This window comes from Chlorocebus sabaeus, chromosome 22 (genome assembly GCF_047675955.1).
Source record: "Chlorocebus sabaeus isolate Y175 chromosome 22, mChlSab1.0.hap1, whole genome shotgun sequence".
Lineage (NCBI taxonomy): Eukaryota > Metazoa > Chordata > Mammalia > Primates > Cercopithecidae > Chlorocebus > Chlorocebus sabaeus.
In genome coordinates this window covers 97,459,487-97,482,209 of record NC_132925.1, presented here as the reverse complement: position 1 = coordinate 97,482,209, position 22,723 = coordinate 97,459,487, and the positions used below count along the sequence as shown (strand labels likewise).

Here is a 22,723-nt window from a genome sequence, read left to right as displayed (position 1 = left end):
GCTTAATATTACTCTAGTCATACACTTTATTTTTACTCCATATTTTATTTCTTCATTTCCTCACCTGAGGATGATAATAATAACAACATACTGTGCGATATTTCATTTAACCTTCACGGCAATCCCTTGTGCATTGCTATTGTTGTCTATATTTATCTCCATTTTGCAGATGAGGGAAGTGAGACTTAACAAGATTAAGTACTGTGCCTGAGGTCAGGAAGTCATAGAGCTGGAATCCAAATGCCTGGTTCATAAGGTTGCAATGAAGGACTTCATGAGGTGACTTATGTGAACCACCTAGCATGGGCCTCATACAGAGAATTTTCATGTGTGTCACTTCTTACAACTATAAGAGAGATGAAGAGAAGATAGGACATGTATTGCCTCTCACAGTAAGAGCTTGACTTCTCCTGTGAAGGGGAAACACAGATCTCACCCAAGGCTGTGGAGGGACAGCCACAGAGGGTGAAGCATCCTTATCGCCACACCTGCCGTCCCTTGGTGCTCTACGTGCTGCCTCCCCCCGACCCCCCACCACTGTCCCTGCTCCACCACCCCAACTCTCCCTGCTGCCATTGATTTCCTTTTAGACAGGTGTGCGGGGTGGGAGGTTCAAAAAGAACAAAAGAGAGAGGAAGAAAAAATTTGCCAGGAACATGAAACTTGCCCTGCTTTCCAAGTTCAGCAATTCTGCCTCAGTAATTCAGCAACATGGATCCCCTGCCTACCTCCCTGGAGACTAGGTTCTTCTGTCTCCAGCCACGGCTACCCCTCCCACCCAGCTTGGCCCTCCTTTTCAATCTCCTCCTGCTTCTGTCTAAAGGGGGAAGCCTCTCCTCAGCTGATTGTTGGGACTAATCTCACTGGGCCACAGAGACCTTTCCCACCTGTCAGCCAAGCAGTGGTCTTCACCTCCCAGGCTCCAAGGTAGTAACAAACACTGCAACACTGCAAGGTCGATCATCACAGCCTCCAGGGGTCGTGAGCAGGAGAGTGATTCTCACAGCTCTATCTCTCCTTTTCCTCCCTGTTCATTCATCACCCTGTAAGTGGGACTCCCTTCCCCGGAGTTCGTTTGTGACAGTGGGTGGCCAGAAGAAAAAACAAAAGGGGAGTCATCTACAGGAAACAATGTGTAGAACGAAACGCTTGCGGGCAGTTAGAAATGTCCTTCACCTAGCGATGCACATGCTTGGCAAGAAAAGAACTGTTTCTGGAGTCCCCAGTCAGATTTGTATCAGTCTCCCAGTAATCAAGCACACCTGGATTTTATCCTGATCTTAAAAGTGGAAATGACAAACAACAAGCAAAGCTCCCAAAAGACAGGCAACTTGGTGGATGCTCACGGCTGGTGAGCAACAGCACAGACACAGATCGATCTGATGATTCAACCCAAGCTCCTTCTACCAGGCTTGGGGGTTATTCAGAAACTGTTTTTCAATTATTCACAGGCTGCCTCAGGAAGTTAAATAGGATGTGCAGAGGGTTCCTCAGAGAGTCATGAAAGCCAGCAGAGTTGAACGCTTCTTGAGATGCTCAACACTAGAGAGGTGGCTCCCAAAGAACCTGGACATAAACTGACACCAGCAAAATTTTTAAACATTTGCTGAACAAGCATTCAGAATTGCTAACCTAGTGGTGTGAGCTTTATTTTTAATGAGTGTATGGGTAGATGGGATCTCTTGTAAAAATGACAGTCAGTCCTGCTGAAGCTGTTTTTGACACGTGAATTTAAAATTCCATCTTCCTTCAAAACGGGTGACAGATAATAAAAACATTTTGTGATGACAGCTGCCCTGACTGGGAATTGGGGAGGGGTGAGTGGTGGGGAGGAGGTAGGGAAGCAAGGAGGTGTGGCTGCGAGGCATCGGAGAGCCCCAGCAAGGAGGGCTCTGTGTGCCTTGCCAAGAAGCTTAGGGCTACTGAGGGACTGAAAGCCACATGATTGTGGCTGGGCAAAACAAACGTTATTCGTTAACTTCAAAGTGCAAATGGCCAAGACATTGTCTATTGGCATCCAGCTCCTCTTGCACCTGCTTCTCTGTCCTCCCCAGGGTGGTGGGAGTGGGGGGCCTGAGAGGTGCTCATGCTGACAGGGTTCTGCATGCAGGTTAGACTTCACCACAGAGATATATTCATGGAGAACTAGAAGGCAGAAGGGAGGTAACAGACATTCTTCCTTTGACAGAAACTGTTCTGGACAGAAAACATACCCCTAGACTTCACAGGCCAGAATTCTTGTAGTAGGCCATGGCTTCCCTGCCAGTTACCTCACTCAAGGCTGCTGAGTTGCTGGGGAGTTGGCAGCAGTTTCCTGTACATTTCAGACATCCTAGAAGCAGCAACAACTTTCTGACTCTTTGCACCACAGGTGCAATGGTAAACCCTACTGGTGGCTGACTTTTACTCCCGTAGCTCTTCTGTTAATTTTGCCAGCAACTAATTCCACAGAGCCTCTGGAAAACCCTGATAGGAGAGTCACAGCATAGCACCGTAGGGTCTTAGAGCAAAGCTGTGCCCTATTCCAGAAATAACTACTTTCCTTTGGAGAAGCAGTTCCTACCTCACTGCTAGGGCTGACTGTAGGAGACCACATGATCTGAACGGGCCATTGTGAACTAGATATTCTCTGATTGCCCAAGTCACAAAGGTGGCTTTATGTATGCAGCAGCATGGCATCATCCAGTGACAGAAGTAATATTGGTCTCAGTCAGGTCCTAAAGGCACCAGTAGGTGCATAAGCAGGATTCCTATAGTACCTCTCTCCACTCCCTCAGCCTTCACCTATGGTTTCATGGGGAGTTCTTTATGACCAGTTGACTGAGGAAGAAAAAACTCAGACCAAGTTCACGAATGGATCTGCACAGGGTGCTGCACCAACTAGATGAGGAGTGCTACACATTATACAGAACATGATGGGGAGGGAAATTCTCCCTCTGGGCAATACTTTAAACAAGACCATTGGTTGTTCATTTTGCCTGGAAAGAAAGATGTTTAAAGGCAGAGATCTATGCTGATTTACAGTAGGTAGGTAATGATTTGGCTGGATGGTCATGGATTTAGAAGGAACAAGACTAAGAGATTGGCAGCTGTAAGGTCTGGAAAAGGGTTTTGCAGATAGTCCTTTTGGAATGGGCACAATGTGAGGATATCTGTATCCTGTGTGAATGCTCACCTTAAGATGCCCACAGCAGGCAAGGCTTTTAATAATCTGATAGACAAGATGAGCTATAGATGTCAGCAGCCTCTTTCCCTAGCCACACCTGGTGAACAAACAAAGTGGCTATGGTGACAAGGATGAAGTTTTTGCATGTTCTCAACAACAACGATTTCTCTTCTCCAAGACTGGCCTGCCCAACCTACCAATAGCAAAGACCCTGTTGATGATATAACATCAATCCCCAGAGGAGCCAACTGGACACTTTGTGGCAGATGGATTACATTGGACCCCTTTCATCATGGCAGGAGCAGCTATTTTTATATTTACTGGAATATGTGCCTGCCCTGCTTGCAATGCTTCTGCCACCTCCACCATCCATGGCTTTACCCATTGTTATGGTATCTGCATAGCATAGGTTAATTGCAAGTGGTGGAGATTGACTACATGCCTATTTCTAGGGCAAATAACCCTTGACTGATACCATGGGATATATTAACTAAGACTGATGTTCTGTACTCTTGGGTCAGTGAGTTACTTTGGAACAAGATGAATCAGCCTGCCAGAATAATTGGACTGATAGTTTGCACCTGGTTTGGGGGTAGCCTTGGAAGGGGGATTTCAATTACTAACACTGGCCACATAGCTACAGCACGCTTATATGACCAGCTCATTTTAAGATACCCCAACCACAACCACATTTAATATGGTCTCATATTGCAAAATTCTATGATCAATTCTTAGTCCACATCTTAGCTCTCAGAACCATTTGACATGATTGATCATTCCTTCCTTAAAACATCAAATTCACTGTCTTTTGGGCCACCTATATTCCTCGTGTTTCCCCTCTTTCTGGTCACTACTCCTTTAGCTCCTTTACTGGTGTCCCCTCCTCTTCCTGGTCAATGTTGGAGGGGCCTCGGCTCAGTCCTTAGATTTCTTCTCTGTTTCATCTACTCCTATAGTTTCAAATAACATCAGTGTTTTATGATTTCTAAATATGGATATATTTCTTCCCCAATATTTCCCTCAAACTCCAAATTCACATACAAAAATACCTGTTACACATTCCATTTGACTATTGAATAGACATCTGTAGCTGGGACTACAGTGCACGCCACCACACCCAGCTAACTTTTTGCATTTTTTTGTAGAGACAGGGTTTTGCCATGTTGCCCAGGCTGGTCTTGAGCTCTTGAGCTCAAGTGATTGGCTTGCCTCAGGCTCCTAAAATGTTGGCATTACAGGCATGAGCCACTGCACCTGGCCTATCACTTGTCTCTTGTAAAGTAAGACAAGACAAGGGGAATTGAGGTCCAGGAACCAAGTGGAGAGGCCTGCCTTAGCTGGGAGCACCCACAGTTCAGAACCATGGGGAATGGCAGAGTGCGGTTGTAGACAGAGGTGGGGATGGAGCTGCAGATGGTCTTATCTCACAGCTTCTATTTCCTCAGTGAACTAGGAAGCAGCAGCAGCAGCTAAGAGGGTGAATGAAGGAGGAGGTGTGAGAGAGTTAAAGAGAGAGGAGAAAGTGTGAAATAGTCATCTAAGAGGTCAGAAATGTAAAGGCGCACTTGATAACGGTTTTTAAGAATTTAAAGTGACACTAGTCAACAGAATTTTGTGGAAATTTTTTTCTTCTCTAAATATGTACAGCTACTTGGGTGCAAACGCAAAGTAGGTAAAGTTGGTTGTAACTGGGACTGGGTAGCCAGGTGAGTATGTCGGAGGGAGGAGCACAGGGGATGAGGGTGCGTGCATGACATCATTATGATGGTGGCTGTGCAATCTAAGCCAGGGCAGGAGAGAAGTGAGGACATGAGGTGAGGGACAGTGTGAGGGTGATAGGACAAATCCTTAGAGATTCCAGTGGAACCAAAGAATTATTGGCATCAGAGAGCTGCTTGAGGGATACAATGGAAAGATATGATGCGGTGTTCAAAGAGTGGGGTCTTATAATTGAGATTTTTAAGGTGGTGGAGTTACTGGCAATGGCAAAGCTGATAGGCTGAAGTGAGGTGGAGGACAAGATCTTTCCAGGTGGTGACCTCAAGGAACCAAGATGCCAGGGTGCTGGTGACTTGCCTAAATAAATACCGAAGCCACCAAGAATGATGATTCCAATAGTGGTAGAAAAATAGTGAGCCAGGAGCCAAAATCTTCAGTGAATGAGGGGCAGGAACAGGAGAACGCAGGAGGAACACTTACTTCAAAGGAGCTAGAGGACTTCAGGGAGCAAGGAGGAAGCAGCAATGGGGAGCAGAAGCTGCCTGGTTCGCCTCTAGCTGAGACGTATGCAGGGTTCGAAATACAAAGCAACACCGCCACAACTTAGGGACAATCATGAAAAGCAGTGTCCTGAGGGTGCATGAGATACAATCTTCTTACTCCAGTAAGGGACTTGAACAGGCTACACTTCAGGATACACATGGCACCAGATGTGCAAACACACACACATACACACACACACACACACACACACACCCTAGGCCCTCCTGGTGGCAGATCTGTAGCAGTGTTTTTACTCATAAAGTCAGCATGGTTCTGGGAAGCAGGTGAAGGGCCCAGAAATCAGAAGACCCCCATGGCCTCACTGCTGCCCCCTCAACATCACCACTGTGTAGCCGGTGCAGCCAGGGTCGCTCACTTCATTGCAGGTAGGAAAAATGAGGCTCAAGTAATTAACTGACTCAATGAGAAGTGGCAGAGCCAGGAACGATCCCTATGACTTCTGACATTTTCCAACCCTGCACTCTTTGCCCTAGCCGGTTTCTTCCAAGTTTCCCGAAGATCAGAGCTATCTGGAGAAGCTTTGGAAACACAGATTCCCTGGACCACATCTCTGGAGATACGGATTCAGTAAGTCAGACACATGACCCAGGAATCAGCATTTTAACAGTTGCTCCAGGTGATTTTTTGTTTGTTTGTTGTTTGTTTGTTTGTTTGAGACAGAGTCTTGCTCTGTCGCTCCGGCTGTAACACAGTGGTGTGATCTCAGCTCACTGCCACCTCCACCTCCTGAGTTCAAGTGATTCTCATGCTTCAGCCTCACAAGCAGCTGGGACTACAGGCATCCACCACCATACCCAGCTAATTTTTTGTATTTTTAGTAGATATGGGGTTTAGCCATGTTGGCCAGGCTGGTCTTGAGCTCCTGGCCCCAGGTGATCTGCTTGCCTCAGCCTCCCAAAGTGCCGGGATTACAGGCATGAGCCACCATGCCCAGCCTGCCCTAGGTGATTTTTACTATGACAGAAGCTTAGAAATGCTGTAGATTCCCACACTGTCTTCTCGATTTATTTTGTGCAGTTGAGAAAATTCCCTCAATTTCCCAGCCTGTGAACTGGGCACCAACATGATGACCATTGTCCTGTACTAGTTGCCTAATACCTCTTAAGTGCAATGTCTTAATTAAAAAGCTAGAGACCCAATTCCAGCTAATGGAGTAGAAAATTAATACCCATATAGTACCAGGGTTTGGAAGGGAGCTCTGTGGGGGGATATAGGTTTTGAGGAGAAACCAATCCCAACTTCATCACTTACCAAACTGGAATAAAGCCACATTATTTAGCCTTAAGCCTCAACTTCACCATCTGTAATAGGGGTATGTTTCATAACTACATTAGGAGGTTTTGTAAGGCTTGAAAATATTGTGTAAAGGTCTGTGTAATATTTATACAATTGGCATTAATATGATAGCTGCTAGTAACAGAAGTAATAATAACAGGAGTTGTTGTTATTGAGATTTCCTAATCCAGCTTGGATCATTCTGTAAACCAGACAAGGGGACCTGCCCCCAGAACGAGTGCTCACTGTAACACCCATTATCAGTGGGCTTGGGCAACCCAAGAGAGGCTGTTCCAATCAATACACTAACATTTGCTTTGTCCTCACGCCTCACGCCCATGTTGACATAAGTGTCCATTAGAGGATGGTGAGCCGCAGTAGAAGCAATGGGCTGGAAGGAGGCGGCAGCACGCTGGATTTGGCACTCAAGGAGACAGTGTTTTCATCAATTGCAGGTTATTAATTCTAGGTTAAGGTTGGGTTGAGGTCACGTGCATTATCACTCTTCGACCCACCTCGGAAACAGTGTGGGGTTCCCAGCTCAATAAAAAAGTTGATCAAAGCTTCACATTGATCTCAACTGCAAGTGCCACTGCCAGTAATTTTACTGTATGATTCATGCTGTGTGGTTGGGGAATATAGAATGCCCTCCTCTCTAGAGAAGAGGGAAAGCCACAAAAAATTGTTTGATTAAGCTCAACAATCGTTACTGAACTTGAGTAAAAGTTCTGTCTCTGAAATTCTAACTTACAGCCATTACTTCCTTCTGAAAGTAACCAAGGCGAAGACAAAAAGAAGGGCTGAATTGATTTGGATCCTGCCTGCCTTTCAGGTAGCCACTTTTTACCTAATTTCTTCCATTTTTTTCTAAATTACAAAGAGTAAAAATAAAGAGTTACATGCATCATAGTTTGTCTATATAATGGAAAGCTGTGCGGTTGTTAAAAACGGTGCTAGGATCCCTGTTGACTTCGAAACATTAGATCACAAAATATTGAGTGAAAAAAGCAAGATACAAAACTGTATGTTTAGTAGTAGTCCATGTCTGTAAGGGAAAAATGTGCGTGCGCGCACACACACACACGTAGGGAAGGATACACACGAAGTTTAACACTAACCATCCCTAAGTCAGGGTTCCCCACTTTAGCTACATAACAATGATGAAAACTTCTGTTTCCAGTGGGGGGATATTCTTAATTTCCTTCTTTAGAACTACTTATGCTACCCAGGTTTTCTTCATTAAATATATGTTGTTGGGGTAATTTTTAAAATGTAAGCAATAAAAAGGGGCAGCCCCAAACAGGGACTTCAGCACTCCTTGTAATGGTTTTTTAAATGGCAATACCTAAAGACCTAACATGGCCAAGCTCGGTGGCTCACGCCCCTAACCCCGACACTTTGGGAAGCCGAAGCTGGTGGATCACTTGAGGTCAGGAGTTCAAGACGACCCTGGCCAACATGGTGAAACCCCGTCTTTACTAAAAATACAAAAATTAGCCAGGCGGTGTTGGTGCACACCTGTAATTCCAGCTACTCAGGAGGCTGAGTCAGGAGACTTGCTTGAACCTGGGAGCCTGAGGTTGCAGTGAGCCGAGATGGCACCATTGCACTCCAGCAATGGGTGGCAGAGCAAGACTCTGTCTCAAAAAAAAAAAAAAAAAAAAAAAAAAGGAAAAAAAGAAAGAAAGAAAGAAAAAGAGAAAGAAAGAGAGAGAGAAAGAAGAAAGAAAAAGAAAGAAAGAGAGAGAAAGAGAGAAAGAGAAAGAAAGAAAGAGAGAAAGAGAGAAAGAGAGAGAGAAAGAGAGAAAGAGAGAAAGAAAGAAAGAAAGAAAGAAAGAAAGAAAGAAAGAAAGAAAGAAAGAAAGAAAGAAAGAAAGAAGGAAAGAAAACATCTAACAGTAGAGCAAAAGTTAAACGAAATATGGTATGTCATACTGGAATATTCACTGGCACTAAAATTTCACTTGAAGAATCTACAGTACCATGGAAAGCACATGTGACTGACAGGCTCTCTCCATACCACTCTGGTTCTTTTCTTCCTGTACGAGGACTGAAAGATGAGGAACTGTGTTCTCCAACCCCCAGGATGGTGTGGGTCCCCTAGGTGACCTGATCTGCTGAGCAGATACCTCTGCTCTCGCTGCTGCTGCTATCAGATCTCAGGCAGGTGTGTCCAGGAAGCCCAGGCTGACACCTAGGCTCCATCCCATGAAAGAAGCTGTAAGCCACTACGCTTCTAAAATAAACCCCTTGCTACTTAAAATTGAAACAAATGTAGGGGAAAAGTGTCTTACCTTATTGGTTTGCCTTCTTTCTAAAAAGCCAGATGCAAAACTTTCTAACTACAGCATTATCATAGCATTTTTGAAAAAGAATAAAAACCCTACGCAGAAAAAAGACCAGAAGGAAATGCAACAAAAACATAACGGCAATTGTCTTTGAGTACTGAGGATTATAGGAAAAATTTTCTCCTTTTTAACATTTCTGTATTTTCCCAAATTTCTCTAGTGCAAATATGTGTTATTTATAATTTTTAGAGACTTTTTATAAGGAATGAGCAACTGTCATTTGATTCCCTTCATAGACATGCAAAGAGGATTCTGTGGTCTCTCCCTTCCCCCTGTGTGTCCCTGTGTGGACATGCCTTGGCTGGAGGCCTTGCTTGTACCAGCCTCTCCTCCTCTCTTCTTTCCTCTTTGGTTCTACTGTACCTGTTCTTCCTCTTCCTGTTTAGTATTGACATTCATGGACACATCTTCTTTTTCAGATAATTGCCTTCCTTCAATTCCTCCATCCGAGATTAAATAATAATAAATCACAATAATAGTAAATAATGGTGATCATAGAGATAATCATAATCAAAGCAGAGACCTTTGGCCCAAGTTGAGTAACTAGTTTGGTTTATTCTGCATCCCGCATTCCCGGATGAAGCAAACTTTTGTCCTTTTCCATCTGGAGCTTTTAAAGTGGTGAGATCATCAACAGGACTGACTGAAGCAGCAAACAGAAAAGTATCTTCATTCACAAGATGCAACTGGTGAGTACTGCAAGGGGCATGCAGGTGGCTACAGCTTGCAACCATCCAGCCACCGCGCCAGGGTGTCGGAGTACTGGCAGTTCCGGGACCAGGTGGGCCTGTAGAGAGAAGTGAACAGGAGGGAGGGGCTCCTCCAAGTCAGAACTCAGGGTCTCCAGGGCTTCACAGCCCCACTCAGGCCATTTACACCTGCCTTCCCCCTTAGAGACTTTGAGTTTGCCACCCCTGCAGTGGGCAGCATTATGAAGGCTTCTGTGCATCTCCAGTGCTGTCTCCATCACATCCTGGCATGAATACTGGTGCTTCCTCCATCCTAGTGCACACATCAGCCCCCACCTCATTCCATAAACCCCACATGGTGAGATGAGGAGGCTGAACTGCGAACTGTGAAATTCCCCCCCAACCCTGCAACGGAAGTATCATTTGCTTCTCTGAAGTGAGCTTCAGAGAAGTTCCGTGACTTTCCAAGTCACGTGATGAGTCTTTGGCAGACCCTAGGCCTGCAAATAGAACCTTTGTCCCCTGGGCCAGGGCCTCTTTCACCTTTCCATGTGCCTGCTTCACTCTTCACCTTCCAAAATTCCTTCCGATTCTTTAGCCCCACCTAAGTCAGCTGCATTGAGTTTCTCTAACCTTTTTTCCTGGTGCTTGTAATAGTGATTCCCTTGTTCTGGGTCCCCGTGCCAGCACCCAGGCTTTAGGTTCTCCAGTCCCTATCTCCAGGGTGGGGAGTCACCCAGGCCAGCTGTAAGCCATTAGAAACCCTGTTTGGTCATCCCATCCCTCAGTGGGAAGGTCTCCATGGGTCTTCCAGGTCTCCATGGGTCTTCTCCCTTCCTATCTGCCCCAACCCTCCAGAGCTGACCAACTGAGCTTTGGAGAACATGTGGCTGCCTGTTAGCTTAACAAGAGCTCCCTTTACTGGGAACCTGAGCAATAAGAAGGCCTTGATCTGCCTGGCTTAGCATAGCTCCACTCAGTGCCATATACTAAAGATGGTTTTAGTTCATTAAGGCTTACTCTAGAGAATCAGCCAAGCTTCCACATTAATTGAAAACTTGGACCATATATGAAAGGTATTTTGAACACTCCAAAGATGGTTAACATTAATCAGGGAACTTTCACTTTAAAATTACAGTCTATTAAATTAGTGATGAAAATGGGTTAATGATTAAATAGTATTGAAATTAATGACTAGCTATTTAAAAAATATAAAGCTGCATCCCTACACCTCACTTTTTATACCAAAATAAATTTCAAGAAGGCCAACATTTTAAGCATTAAAAACATGAAATCATATTCTATTTTTAATTTATTTAACAAAAATTTAATATAGGGCTTAATTTGTGGTGTGTGTCAGCACTGTTGTAATACGTGGCTTACAATTTTGTAGTACAAAAGACCTTTCTAAGAAAGAGATGTCACATAAATCCAGAAGCCACAAAGGAAAAAAACCAAGGGATTTGATTTTGTGAATCTTTGAAACTCTTGTAGGATAAAAATACCATAAAATCAAAATACAGATAACAAACCTGAAAAACTAGTTAACGCAAATAAAATGAAAAAAGTCTAATAAGCCTAATTTATAAAAGACATATAAAAGACCAACATGCAGGAAAAAACCATTAACAACCCAATAGAAAAATGGACTAAGAATATAAGTAAACAGTTCACAGAAAAATAGCCAATAAACACATGAAAACATGTTCAACTTCCTTTGTAATTTCAACATGCAAAGCAAAACAGAATGATATCACTTTACACACCTCAATTTTCCAAAACTACACAGGTTTTTAACACCTCAGACTGGTAAGCTGAGGAGAAACAGGCCCTTTCGTGCAGTGTTGATGGAGGGGCCCCTTCTCTGAATGGCAGTTTAGCAACTGGTCTCTCCAACGTTTAAATGCACCAAATAGTCTAATAAATTCCCTTCAAGGGATTTCTCTGAGGATACAACTGAAAGAACATAAAAGTTCTAAAAGCAAGATGCTTATGATAGAATTTTGAAACAGCAACAGCAGCAACAAAAATGAAACGATCTAAATTTTCATCATTAGAGAACTGGCAGATGAATTACCTGCAATATCTATACAGTGGGGCACTAGCAGCTGTTACAGCAATGACAGAGACCTTTAAGTAGTAATAATGCCGATTCATGAGCTCTATTAATAGATGAGAAAAAGCAAGGAGCAGCTCAGTGTGGACACTGGGATTCCATGTGTGTGTTTTTTTTTTTTTGAGACGGAGTCTCGGTCTGCTGCCCAGGCTGGAGTACAGTGGCCGGATCTCAGCTCACTGCAAGCTCCGCCTCCCGGGTTCCCGCCATTCTCCTGTCTCAGCCTCCCGAGTAGCTGGGACTACAGGCGCCCGCCGCCTCGCCCGGCTAGTTTTTTGTATTTTTAGTAGAGACAGGGTTTCACTGTGTTAGCCAGGATGGTCTCGATCTCCTGACCTCGTGATCCGCCCGTCTCGGCCTCCCAAAGTGCTGGGATTACAGGCTTGAGCCATGTGTGTTTTAAAATATGTGTGCATACATTTTTCTCTGATTTCTAAGAATATTAACACTGGTGACTTTGAGGAGGCTGCTAAGAGGGAAAGGGTTTATTTTCATTTTTAGAGATAATAAATAGTAAATTTAAAAATAAAAATGTTATGAATGACTTCAGGGTAGTGGACCCAAATGCAGCCTCAATTTTTCAACAAGCACATGGGGGCATCCATTATGTGTCAGGCACAGAGCTACAGGCTGGAGATATAGAAGCAGGAAAAACAATCTCTGGTTGAATTTTTTAGATTGGTGCAAAAGTCATCACGGTTTTTGCCATTAAGAGTAATGGCAAAAACCACCATTACTCTTAATGGCAAAAACCACGATGACTTTTGCACCAACCTAATAGTTCCAAAGTACCTTGAAGACACAGGAAAACAAAACAAAACAAAAAAAGCAACAACAAAAGGGCTCGGCCTCTGAGACAGACATAACCTTCTGAATCAGATTCTGGACAAAGTCTTTGCTGTCTTCAGGGCCCATGATTTATAGTAAGGAACACCACCTATGCTTCCACTAGTGAAATTTGTCCACCTGCAGGCCTGTCCTTTCTCCCCCCACCACCCTACACTGACTCTGCTCAGAAACCCTGAGTTAGGACTCACTGGAGTACTGGATAATCATACTTTGGTTGCCTTCTACATAACCAAAGCATAGATCTTCTGTGTCACCCATCCCCATCTCTTTGAGTAGCCTGGTGACCTGAGGCTTGGAATAGCACAGATCCAGGATTGATCATATTGCTGTGACCACAAGTAGGTTATTCTACTTCTCTATGCCTTGGTTTTCTCATTTTGAAAATGAAGATAAGAATGCCCACTGCAGAGGGATTTGTGAGGATTCAATCATGATGTGCATATATATGCAATCAGTTAAGAAATTGCAGCTATTATTATAGGATTTCCTCTATTGTAAGACATCTTCTATTCTAAGAGTCATCAATGATTTAGTAACAGCTTTGGGGGCATAATACATTGATTACAAAATAAAGCCTAGTTTCAGAAATACTAAGATCTGAAAAATTGTGCCATCTGGAACTTAGGAAATATGACATTCTTTCTAGATCTATCTGGAGATTACAATGTCCAGAATCAACCAGGCAGGTAATTATAAAATGTGGGACAGGGGGAGAAAAGGTAGGGGAAGAAAGAAGTTTGTGGTGGTGCAGTGTTCACTGGGTAGTGTAGGCCTGCCATCGTAAACAGCGTGGATGGAGATGGTAGCAGTATAAACTGGAAATGGAGGATTTTCATGCCCTCTATTGGTTCAGCATATCAGAAAGACACTCACAGCAGCAAAATCTCCAAACTGGAAACTAGGCCAAGAGAAGTGCACACCAATCTACCCCCAGAGAGACATTGGAGAAAAGGGTCTGGCCATAACCCAAGTAACAGTGAACAGAGACAAGAAAAAGCCACACAACCTGTCCATTTAGCAAATACTAAATATGTGTAACTCTGTCCTTACTCAAGGAAGAGTAAAGAAGATAAAGCTAACATGGGACCTATGGGGAAATATCACAAAAAGAAAAGGGGGCATCATAATAAATTTCTTTATTAATTTTTTTTGAGACAGAGTCTCGCTGTGTTGCCCAGGCTGGAGTACAGTGGCACAATCTCAGCTCACTGCAACCTCTGCCTCCCAGGTTCAAGCAATTCTCCTATGTAAGCCTCCCAAGTGGCTCAGATTACAGACGCATGCCACCATGCCTGGCTAATTTTTGTATATTTTTAGTAGAGATGGGGTTTCACCATGTTGGCTAGGCTGGCCTTGAGCTCCTGACCTCAGGTGATCCACCCACCTCAGCCTCCCAAAGTTCTGGAATTACAGACATGAGCCACCGCTACCAGCACATCATAATGGAATTTATTATGAAATAACGTACTGCAGGATCCAGAAGTAAATTTTATAGAACTGACATCCTCAATAAGATGTCACCAGATATGATCTTTGGAAAAGTCATGGGAGTTAAGAGATACTAAAAAAAGACAATAGTTTGAATTTTTAAGGCAGGTGGATAAGCCAACACAGAACTGCAAAAAAGTAAATAAAATGTAATAACCAAAATTCAGCACCCATTCATTATTTAAAAAAAAAAAAAAAAAACTTTAACAAACTAGAGATGAAAAGGAACACAATCTGATTAAGAGTATCTCCAGATACTTAAAACATCACATGTAATGATACAATATTGAACTTCTTTACCTGTGAGCCTAGAAATGAGACAAGGTTGCCACTATTGTCACTTCTATTCAATAGTTACTGGAGATCCTAGCCAATGCAACAGGGCAAGAAAAAGAAAGAAAGGATATTGCAGAGTCAAATGTGAAAGATAAAACAATAAAGCTTTTAGGAAAAAAGGAGAATATCCTCAAGACCAAGGAATAGGCAGATATTTGTTAAAATAACTATAAAGAGAAAGTGATAATAAATTAGACTACATTATGACTAAGAACTTCTGTTTGTCAAGACACTCTGGAGAGGGTAAAAAAAAAAAAAAAAGAGCCAAGCATGGTGACATGTGCCTGTTGTCCTTGCTAGTTGGGAGGCTGAGGCAGGAAGATCACTTGAGCCCAGGAGTTCCAGGCTACAGTGAGCTATGATAACGCCACTGCACTCTAGCCAGGGTAATGGAGAAAGACCCCATTTCTTTTCTTTTTTTTTTTTTTTAGATGTCTTTTATAAAAAAAAAAAAAAAAAAGATAAAAAGGTAACTCACAGAATGAAAGACAGTTGCAATACGTATATCCAACAAAAAACTTTGTCCAGAATATATAAATGTCTCCTACAAATTAATAAGAAAAAGACAGCACAATAGGAAAATTGACAAAAGATTTGAAGAGGCACTTCACCAAAGGGCCAATAAACATTTGAAACCTCATCAGGAAAATGCAAAGTAAAACCATAATGCAATACCACAACACAGCTATGAGAATAAACTGGAAATTACCAAGCGAGGTTGAGAATGTGAAGCAACTGAAATGCATAATTTCTGATGGTAGTGTACATTGATAAAAAATCTCTTTAGAAAACTGTTTGACACAATATGCCAAATCTGAAAATACACTTATTCTATGACTAGCAATTTTATTCCTTGGTAAAAACAATAGAAATCCTTTTACATTTGCATTCACCAAAAGATAAGTATAGACTGTCCATGGCAGCACTAAAAATGAAGAAACTACCAAATGCCCACCAATAGAGGAATAAGTAAGTAACCTGCGGTGAATCCACACAATGGAATACCATACAGCAATGAGAATGAATTGCAACCACACACAAAAACATAAACAAATGCAACACTCGGTGAAAGAAGTCAGGCATACGCCCAAACTCTTGTAGGTTTTAGACTTTTCTAAGCAAATATCTGGCTAAAGAGGAAATTAGAGTTGCAGTCTTTTTGGCAATAAATATACAACAATCAGTTAATATACCAAATATATAAAGAGCTCTTTCAAATAATATAACTTAAATTTTAAAATAGGTAAAGAGCAAAGATGAAAAAAATTACAAAACAATAGTAATATATAACAAACATGGAAGAAAATGCCCTAATGGGATATCATAAAAGACAAAAGAAGGTAAGACAAAATTGTTATTCGCTTTTTTATTTTTTATTTTTTTTGAGATTGAGTCTCACTCTTTTGCCCAGGCTGGAGTACAGTGGCACGATCTCGGCTCACTACAACCTCTGCCTCGTGGGTTCAAGCAATTCTCCTGTCTCAGCCTCGCAAGTTGCTGGGACTGCAGGCACGCACCACCACACCCAGCTTTTTTTTTTTTCTTTTTTTTTTTGTATTTTTAGTAGAGACAAGTTTTCGCCATGTTGGCCAGGCTGGTTTTGAACTCCTGACCTCAGGTGATCCAACTGCCTCCGCCTTCCAAAGTGCTAGGATTACAGGTGTGAGCCACCATGCCCAGCCAGTTATTCACCTTTAAATCGCAAAAGTTTTATGATTGGTGAAGATGCAGTAAATCTACATTTTACTAAACCCTTTAAACAAATACGGGCCTGCTGGATTTCACAACATGCATCAAGAACTGTAAAGGTATTCAAAAACCTTGTAGGAACTTATAGGAAAGAAACAATCAGAGATTATCATAATAAACACAGATTTAGTTTGAAGATGTTCATCCTAGCATTCTATAGAACCCTAAACCAGATTTGGGGGAAAAAGTACAATTCAAGGCAATTTCTGATAATTGTTTCCTTCCCTCTGTGGCCTTGAGGTTGTAGAACTCAATGATTTTCTGCTACTTACCTTGGTGAGTCAGAGCCTTTTAGTTTGGCACTGCAGATGCGCAACAGCCAAGATTTGGCCAATATTCAGATTAGAGATCATGAGTGAAAGTCGTTAATACAGGCTACATAAAAATGTACGACTTACCATGCTCCCATCCCTTGTTTTCCTTTTACAATGGTCTTGGCACATTTAATTGTCTTCTCTAAATTAGGATTCAGTAAAGCTGTGGGGAAAATAAAATGGAAGATACCATGCCCCCATGTGACAGCTAAGTTAGAGTGATATCAGGGAAGGTACAGGGTGCTCACATCAGAGAGTCTTCCAATAATAAATCTATCCTTAGATTTTTATTAGACAACCCTAAGGAGGTAGCAGGATGTAGTCATCTTTTTACCAGATCTATTGATTTTTTAACTTGTAATTCTTATAAAATTTTTTCCATTAAAATATATTGATTAGGCTACAGAGAATCAGCTGATGCCCAGGATCATGATCTGTTCTAACCCTTCACTTAACCTATCTGTATCCTTGTTCCCCTTTTAGGGATTTTTCTTACTTTCTTGCCAACTCAGTCTGGGACTTTAAAAGAATTGTTTTTTCTTTTCTTTGTTTACATTCTACCTAACGGGAGAGTTTCTCAGGATATACAGTCCACCATATTTTTATCACAACACACAGTACCACCTCTATTACAGACAGATAATTTTATGTGTCTCCCATTGGATTCTGGAGAGATGGAGATAAGATAGATAGATAGATGATAGATAGATAGATAGATAGATAGATAGATAGATAGATAGATAGATAGATAGATTTCTGCCTATGAAATACAAATTACAGGCCTACCATATTTCCCTTTTTGCCTTGGCTACCAGGAAGCTCTGGGTGACACTGGATGTACCATCATTTCAATTTTAAATTAAATGAATTTAATTAATTTTAAAATGTTATTAACTTACACTTTTAATGTGTATGTCTCCTCAACTAGACTGTGATTATTATAATTCACTAAGGGCCCTGCCTGGCATTTTATATACATTATTCCATTTTATGTTCACAGAAACCCTAAGTGGTTGTTAATGTCCCCACTTCACAGATGGAGGAGCTCTAGAAGTGACTTATACAAGCTCATGTCGTTCTTAATGGCAGCAGCTAGGATTCCCACCAGGTTCCCACAGAGTTCCTGTGCCTTTTCCTCCTACTTTGCAGTCCTGCCTCTCCTTGATTCAGAGAACTTTCTTACTCCTCTCTGGAGCTAAAGGTCAATCATGGGGCCCAATACAGACAGGTACTCCCCAGGCCACATGAGAAGGCTGCAGGCCTTCACTCCAGCCCCTCCACTCTGTCTCCTAAAGACCCAGTTCAGAAGCCACAGGCTCTGGAATGGTTCTCACCCATCAGCGTGGAGGGAGGTTTGCTCATTAGGGAGGATGCTGGGGTGCTTAGGCAGAAAGACCGCCTCAGATGTGAGGGAGACCTGGCTCAGCTGTGTAGCCTCTTGGTTTAGCCCCAACTCAGGAGTCACACTGCTTAGGTCTCCCTCCCAGCTCTACCACCACACAGCTGTGTGGTTTTGGGCATATACTTACCCTCTCTGGGCCTCAGTTTCCCCATTTGTAGAATGGGGATAACAGTACCCACCTCATGGGTATTTAATTAGATTGATTAGATGAATTAATTAGATGAATACTTATAAAGGGCTTAAAAGAGTAGCTGGCAGTTAACAAGCACTAAAATGGCAACTCTGTAAGGCCTGGCACTTAGTAGGTGCTCAATAAATGCTCATGCAATGAGTGAATCCTGGCAACCACCTCCCCTTGATCACAGGTACTTGGGACCACCTAAGAGCAGTGGGCAAGCTCCCCTTGGCGTGCCCAGCTCCTGTCTCCTCCCAGTAACCAGTTCTGCCTTTCAAAGTGGCAGCAACTGCCCCCTTAAAAAAGGGAGAGGTGGCCGAGCGTGGGTGAAATCAGGCCAGCTGGAGCCCTCTGCTCCCAGCCTTCAGGCTCTGATGCCTGCAGCCTCCTCTCAACTTCCCAACACCTTCTCTGCCCATTTCAACAGGGGTCTCCATCACTCCATCCTAGGTTAGCCTGCCTGACTCCGCATAGCCTGATCTCACTGTGCCCTCAGCAGTGCAATGCTCAGCCTCCCAGGGACCCATGCTGGATATGACTCCTGCCACGCCCTCTTCTTTGTAAACTTTGTAAACTCTGGCCATCTGGAAGGCAGGCCTCTGATACAGCATCACAGCCTCCAGTGCCCCCACACAGAATGGAAAGAGAGACTTACCAGAACATGACATGTGGCAGCGGTTCCTGCCATGGTCACCACACCAGTCACTGCCACGAATCTGAAAGAGGCCAAAGCCAATGTAGCCATCTTGTGTGTTCTCGTAGATGGCCATGGGGTTGAACTTGCTCTCGAAGTAGGCTAGGCACACCCCTAAGATGGAACAGAAGGTGTGTGACTCTGAGGACAGCTGGAGTTGGGGATGCCTGGCCAAGGAAAGGAGGGCAAGGAGGTGAGAGGAGGGAGCACTAAGGGTGCCTACTCACAGTTCTCAAGGCTATAGCCCTCAAAATAATCCAGGCCTCCATCGTGGAGTTTCTTAGCCACTGTGCAACGCCCCAAGATGTAAGCACCACTTGGAACCACCAGGTAGGCAAGGAGGGAGAGAACCACGGATGCCTTCATCTTCTCCAGGCTCCTGGCAGCTCGGGGCAACGGTGGCCGGATGAGTGAGCAGAGTCACAGGGCCACTGGTCCTCTGAAGAGAAAGAAGGGCACTGTGGGGCTGGGGGTGGAGCACACTTCAGTGTCATCAGAAAAATAGGAATCTCACCTGGTAAGCCATGACACTTCTTCCCATCCTAATTCTCTGCTTCGTGTCACTGCAAATCTGGGACACCTGAAACTCCACCCCTTCTCCTCCTCTTGACCTCCTATTTTCTAAGGAAATTGCACTCTTGAGGCCCCCCTCTCAACCCCAATTCTTTCCATACAGCAAAACCCATTGACTCCTTCTGGGTTTGTACCTCACTCGTTTCACTCTGATATTAGATACAGATGCTCAAGACCTTCCTTCCCTTTATTGTAAAAGTAGACTTTGGTGATTAAATACATCTTGGAAAACAGAAAAGAGAAATTTTTTTTAAAAAAAGCATCATGGCCCCACCACTCCAGCAGAACCACTACTGACCTGTCGAGTTATGTCCATTACCGCCTCTTATGCGTCTTATTCCCAGTTGTGTCTTTATCCTTTACACAGTCTTGTCCCTAGATTTTCTATAAACCAAACTCCCCTGAGTTTTTCCCTTGCTGTCCAGGCAATGAGACAAGCCCAGACCTGCCACATACTAGCCAGACAACAGACAAGTGATTTAGCCTCACAGTACTTCTGCTTCCTTGTCTTTAAAAGTGGGGTCACTTGGAAGGGGAGGGCACTCAGAGAATGGACTCTTGAGTTTAGCCTTCTCCATTTCTTCTCCATTTTAGGTGGCTGTCACCATCTAAACCCACCGCCTCCTCACAGCAAGCTGAGTCATAGCCCAGCCTTCTCATCTCCAACCCTCTGGGCCAACTCATGCAGGTGGTGTTTTCTACCATGACTGAGAAATGTCCCCAAAGCAGGTACAAAATGTCACTTGAAGAACACTGCTAATCCCCTCTTCTTACCACAGCAAGCCCACAGTTGGGTTTCCAAGCCCTCCATGATCTGGCTTTACCCCATCCACCCTTTATCAGGACGAATCTATTCAGTAAACTCGGAATTCTCATGGCGCTCCCTCTCTGGATGCCTCTGCACCTCTCCACTCCATTCCTCTGGCACCCACGCCCTCATGCATGGTTCTTCCGAATGCACAGGGCCCTACCATGCCTTTCCCCATTCAAATGTTGCTCCATCTTGAGGTCTTACCCCAGGTGCCAACTTCTTGGACCCTGATGGATCCTCCATAAAAGTTCCATTTTCCCTCTGAGCCCCTATTGCTCTCAGATTTTTTCCATGACACCCTGCAGGTGATTGTCCTGTTTTGTGCTCTATCCCATTCCTCAGACTAGAATGTCCAACTGGAAATTGGAACTCATCTTCCTCCTGGAATACCTCATAGCCCCTAGCACTCCATCGTTATATATCAACTGGACAATTCATCGCACCTTCCTGTTTGTCACCATTCGCAGGTGCATGTCCTCCAGGCTGTATACACCTACACCAGGGGTTCTCAGCCTTGGCACTTGGGCTGGAATATGCTTTGTTCAGGGAACATCCTGTGCATTGGAATTGTTTAGGAGTACACCTGGCCTCTAGATGCCAGTAGCTAGATGCCCTGAAGTTATGTCAGACAAAAATGTTCCTATGGGACAAAATTGCTCCCTGTTGAGAAATGTCTAACTTGGGCAAAAGTTAGAAATAAGTATATTCATGAATTAGAAGAATTATACTTTCAAACATTTGTTCAAACTCTCAAGCTCCATGATTAGTTGCAGACATGACCAGTACACCAAATACAGTATCTAGGAGGGCCTTGCATTTAAGAGCTCAGACTTGGGAATCAGATTGCCTGGGTCCAAGTTCTAGCTTTACCCCTCAGTGGCTGAGATATCAGCGATCCCATTAGTGATCTTAGACAAATTACTCAACCTCTCAATTCCTCTGTTTCCTCCTCTGAAGCACAGATTATAACAGTACTTAATTGTGTTGATTTGAAGAGTGAGTGGATTAAATATGCACAGCACTAGATCTTACTTGCGAACATTTTTCTTAGCTCTGGTTGCACCCCTGCCCTTGTATACCTATGTATCAACCCTGTAAGTTGTGCACATGTACCCTAGAACTTAAAGTATAATAATTTTAAAAAGTGACTCTCAGTGCATGTTTCATTTGCCAACAGAGCGAACATTTTCTGGTAATGTCTGTCTTCCAAAGGGCAGGCCTCATCTCAACTCATAGAAGGCATACTGAGTCCTCTCCTCCCCTCTCCCGCAGAAGCCAGTTCATCAGGGTGTGCCATCTACACTTCTTCCAGAACCTATTCACTCGTCATCTTCTTTTCTGCCATCTTCCTAATCCAGACCACCATCATCTCTAAGGTGGAGGTTTTATAACTACACTCCTCTACTACATACTCCTCTCTGCTCCCCTAAACCCACTGCCCACACAGCAGTTGGAAAGACGTTTTATAAAGCATGTGTCCAGTCACATCACTAATCTCCAGTGGATTCCCCTTGCACTTTGAATAAGGTGCCAACTCCTCAGCCTGGCTGACAAGACTTTCTGATGAAGCCACTGAGCACCTCTGCAGTCTGAATTCACATCACTCTCTCCTTTGATCACCTTCACTCTGCCATAGTCACCTTGCACGTTTCTTTTCCTTGAATATGCCAATTTAATTCCCCCTCAGGTCCTTTGCACCAGCCATTCCTTCTACCTGGAACATAACTGCCCTGACCACCACATATGAGCTCGCTACCTCAAAGAAGATTCCTTGATCACTGCCCCATCAAAAAAGACGGTCTTTATTTTCTTCATACCATTAATCAATATCAGCAATTCCTTTGTTCATTTATCTGTTCACTTGCTTATTTTCTCTCTCCCATACCTGAGTGTAAACACCAGGAATGCAGAAACCTGGTCTGTTTTTTTCTCTTCATTATCCCCAGAACTTAGAACAGAACCTAATACAGAGTAGGTTCTCAATGAAACTTTGTTGAATGAATGAGTGAAAACCTCCTCTTCCCAACTGAACTGTCATCAAATGAGCAATAAGTGAATTTGCTGATGAGCATCTCCTGCAGCTGGGTGTTGTCATGCCCATTACCCTCCTGCCCACCATATACCCGCCTACCAGTCCACCAGCCCTTCCAAAGGGCAGCTTTTGGTGCCTTTCCAAGGGGAGAGGAAGAACAGCCACTGCAGCAGCTTCAACGTGTGTTGCAGGGAAGTTGCTCCACCTACATTTGGTTCCCTGGATTTTTCAGATGCTACTTCACTAATCATCCACTTGTCTGCACCCAAGAGTTCTCCATGACGTGCTCTTCTAGAACCCTTTCTATGACATCAGTTGCTATGCACCAGGATACTCTGAAAAAGGGAGGGTCTGTCACCATCACATTTGTATTAGTTTTCTATTGCTGCTGAAGTACATTACCACAAATTTAGTGGCTTAAAC

At 43.5% G+C, this 22,723-nt stretch overlaps 1 protein-coding gene across 2 annotated transcripts; it reads right to left on the bottom strand.

Annotated features, from left to right (window-relative positions):
* Window positions 1–9,448: 9,448 nt before the first annotated feature.
* On the bottom strand, window positions 9,449–22,593 carry LYZL4 (lysozyme like 4). 2 transcript variants are annotated; one of them, XM_007983788.3, is made up of 5 exons: window positions 22,400–22,593; window positions 19,112–19,342; window positions 18,846–18,998; window positions 16,698–16,776; window positions 9,449–9,859 (listed from the first exon to the last, which is right to left on the bottom strand). In XM_007983788.3, exons 2-5 carry the CDS (start codon window positions 19,248–19,250, stop codon window positions 9,790–9,792), a joined length of 441 nt encoding a protein of 146 aa, XP_007981979.1. In that variant the 5' UTR covers window positions 19,251–19,342; window positions 22,400–22,593; the 3' UTR covers window positions 9,449–9,789. The 2 variants fall into 2 exon arrangements, with proteins under 2 accessions (XP_007981979.1, XP_072865740.1); XM_073009639.1 differs by having other exon boundaries at window positions 19,112–19,323.
* Window positions 22,594–22,723: the final 130 nt, after the last annotated feature.

Bases quoted from the DNA above. Each gene is read 5' to 3' on its own strand.
- LYZL4 (XM_007983788.3), bottom strand. From the start codon at position 19,250: ATGAAGGCATCCGTGGTTCTCTCCCTCCTTGCCTACCTGGTGGTTCCA. The intron at 16,777-18,845 runs GTAAGTCTCTCT...TTTTCCCCACAG, and splicing joins CTGCCACATGTCATGTTCTG to CTTTACTGAATCCTAATTTA. The intron at 9,860-16,697 runs GTAAGTCGTACA...TTCTCTCTACAG, and splicing joins AAACAAGGGATGGGAGCATG to GCCCACCTGGTCCCGGAACT.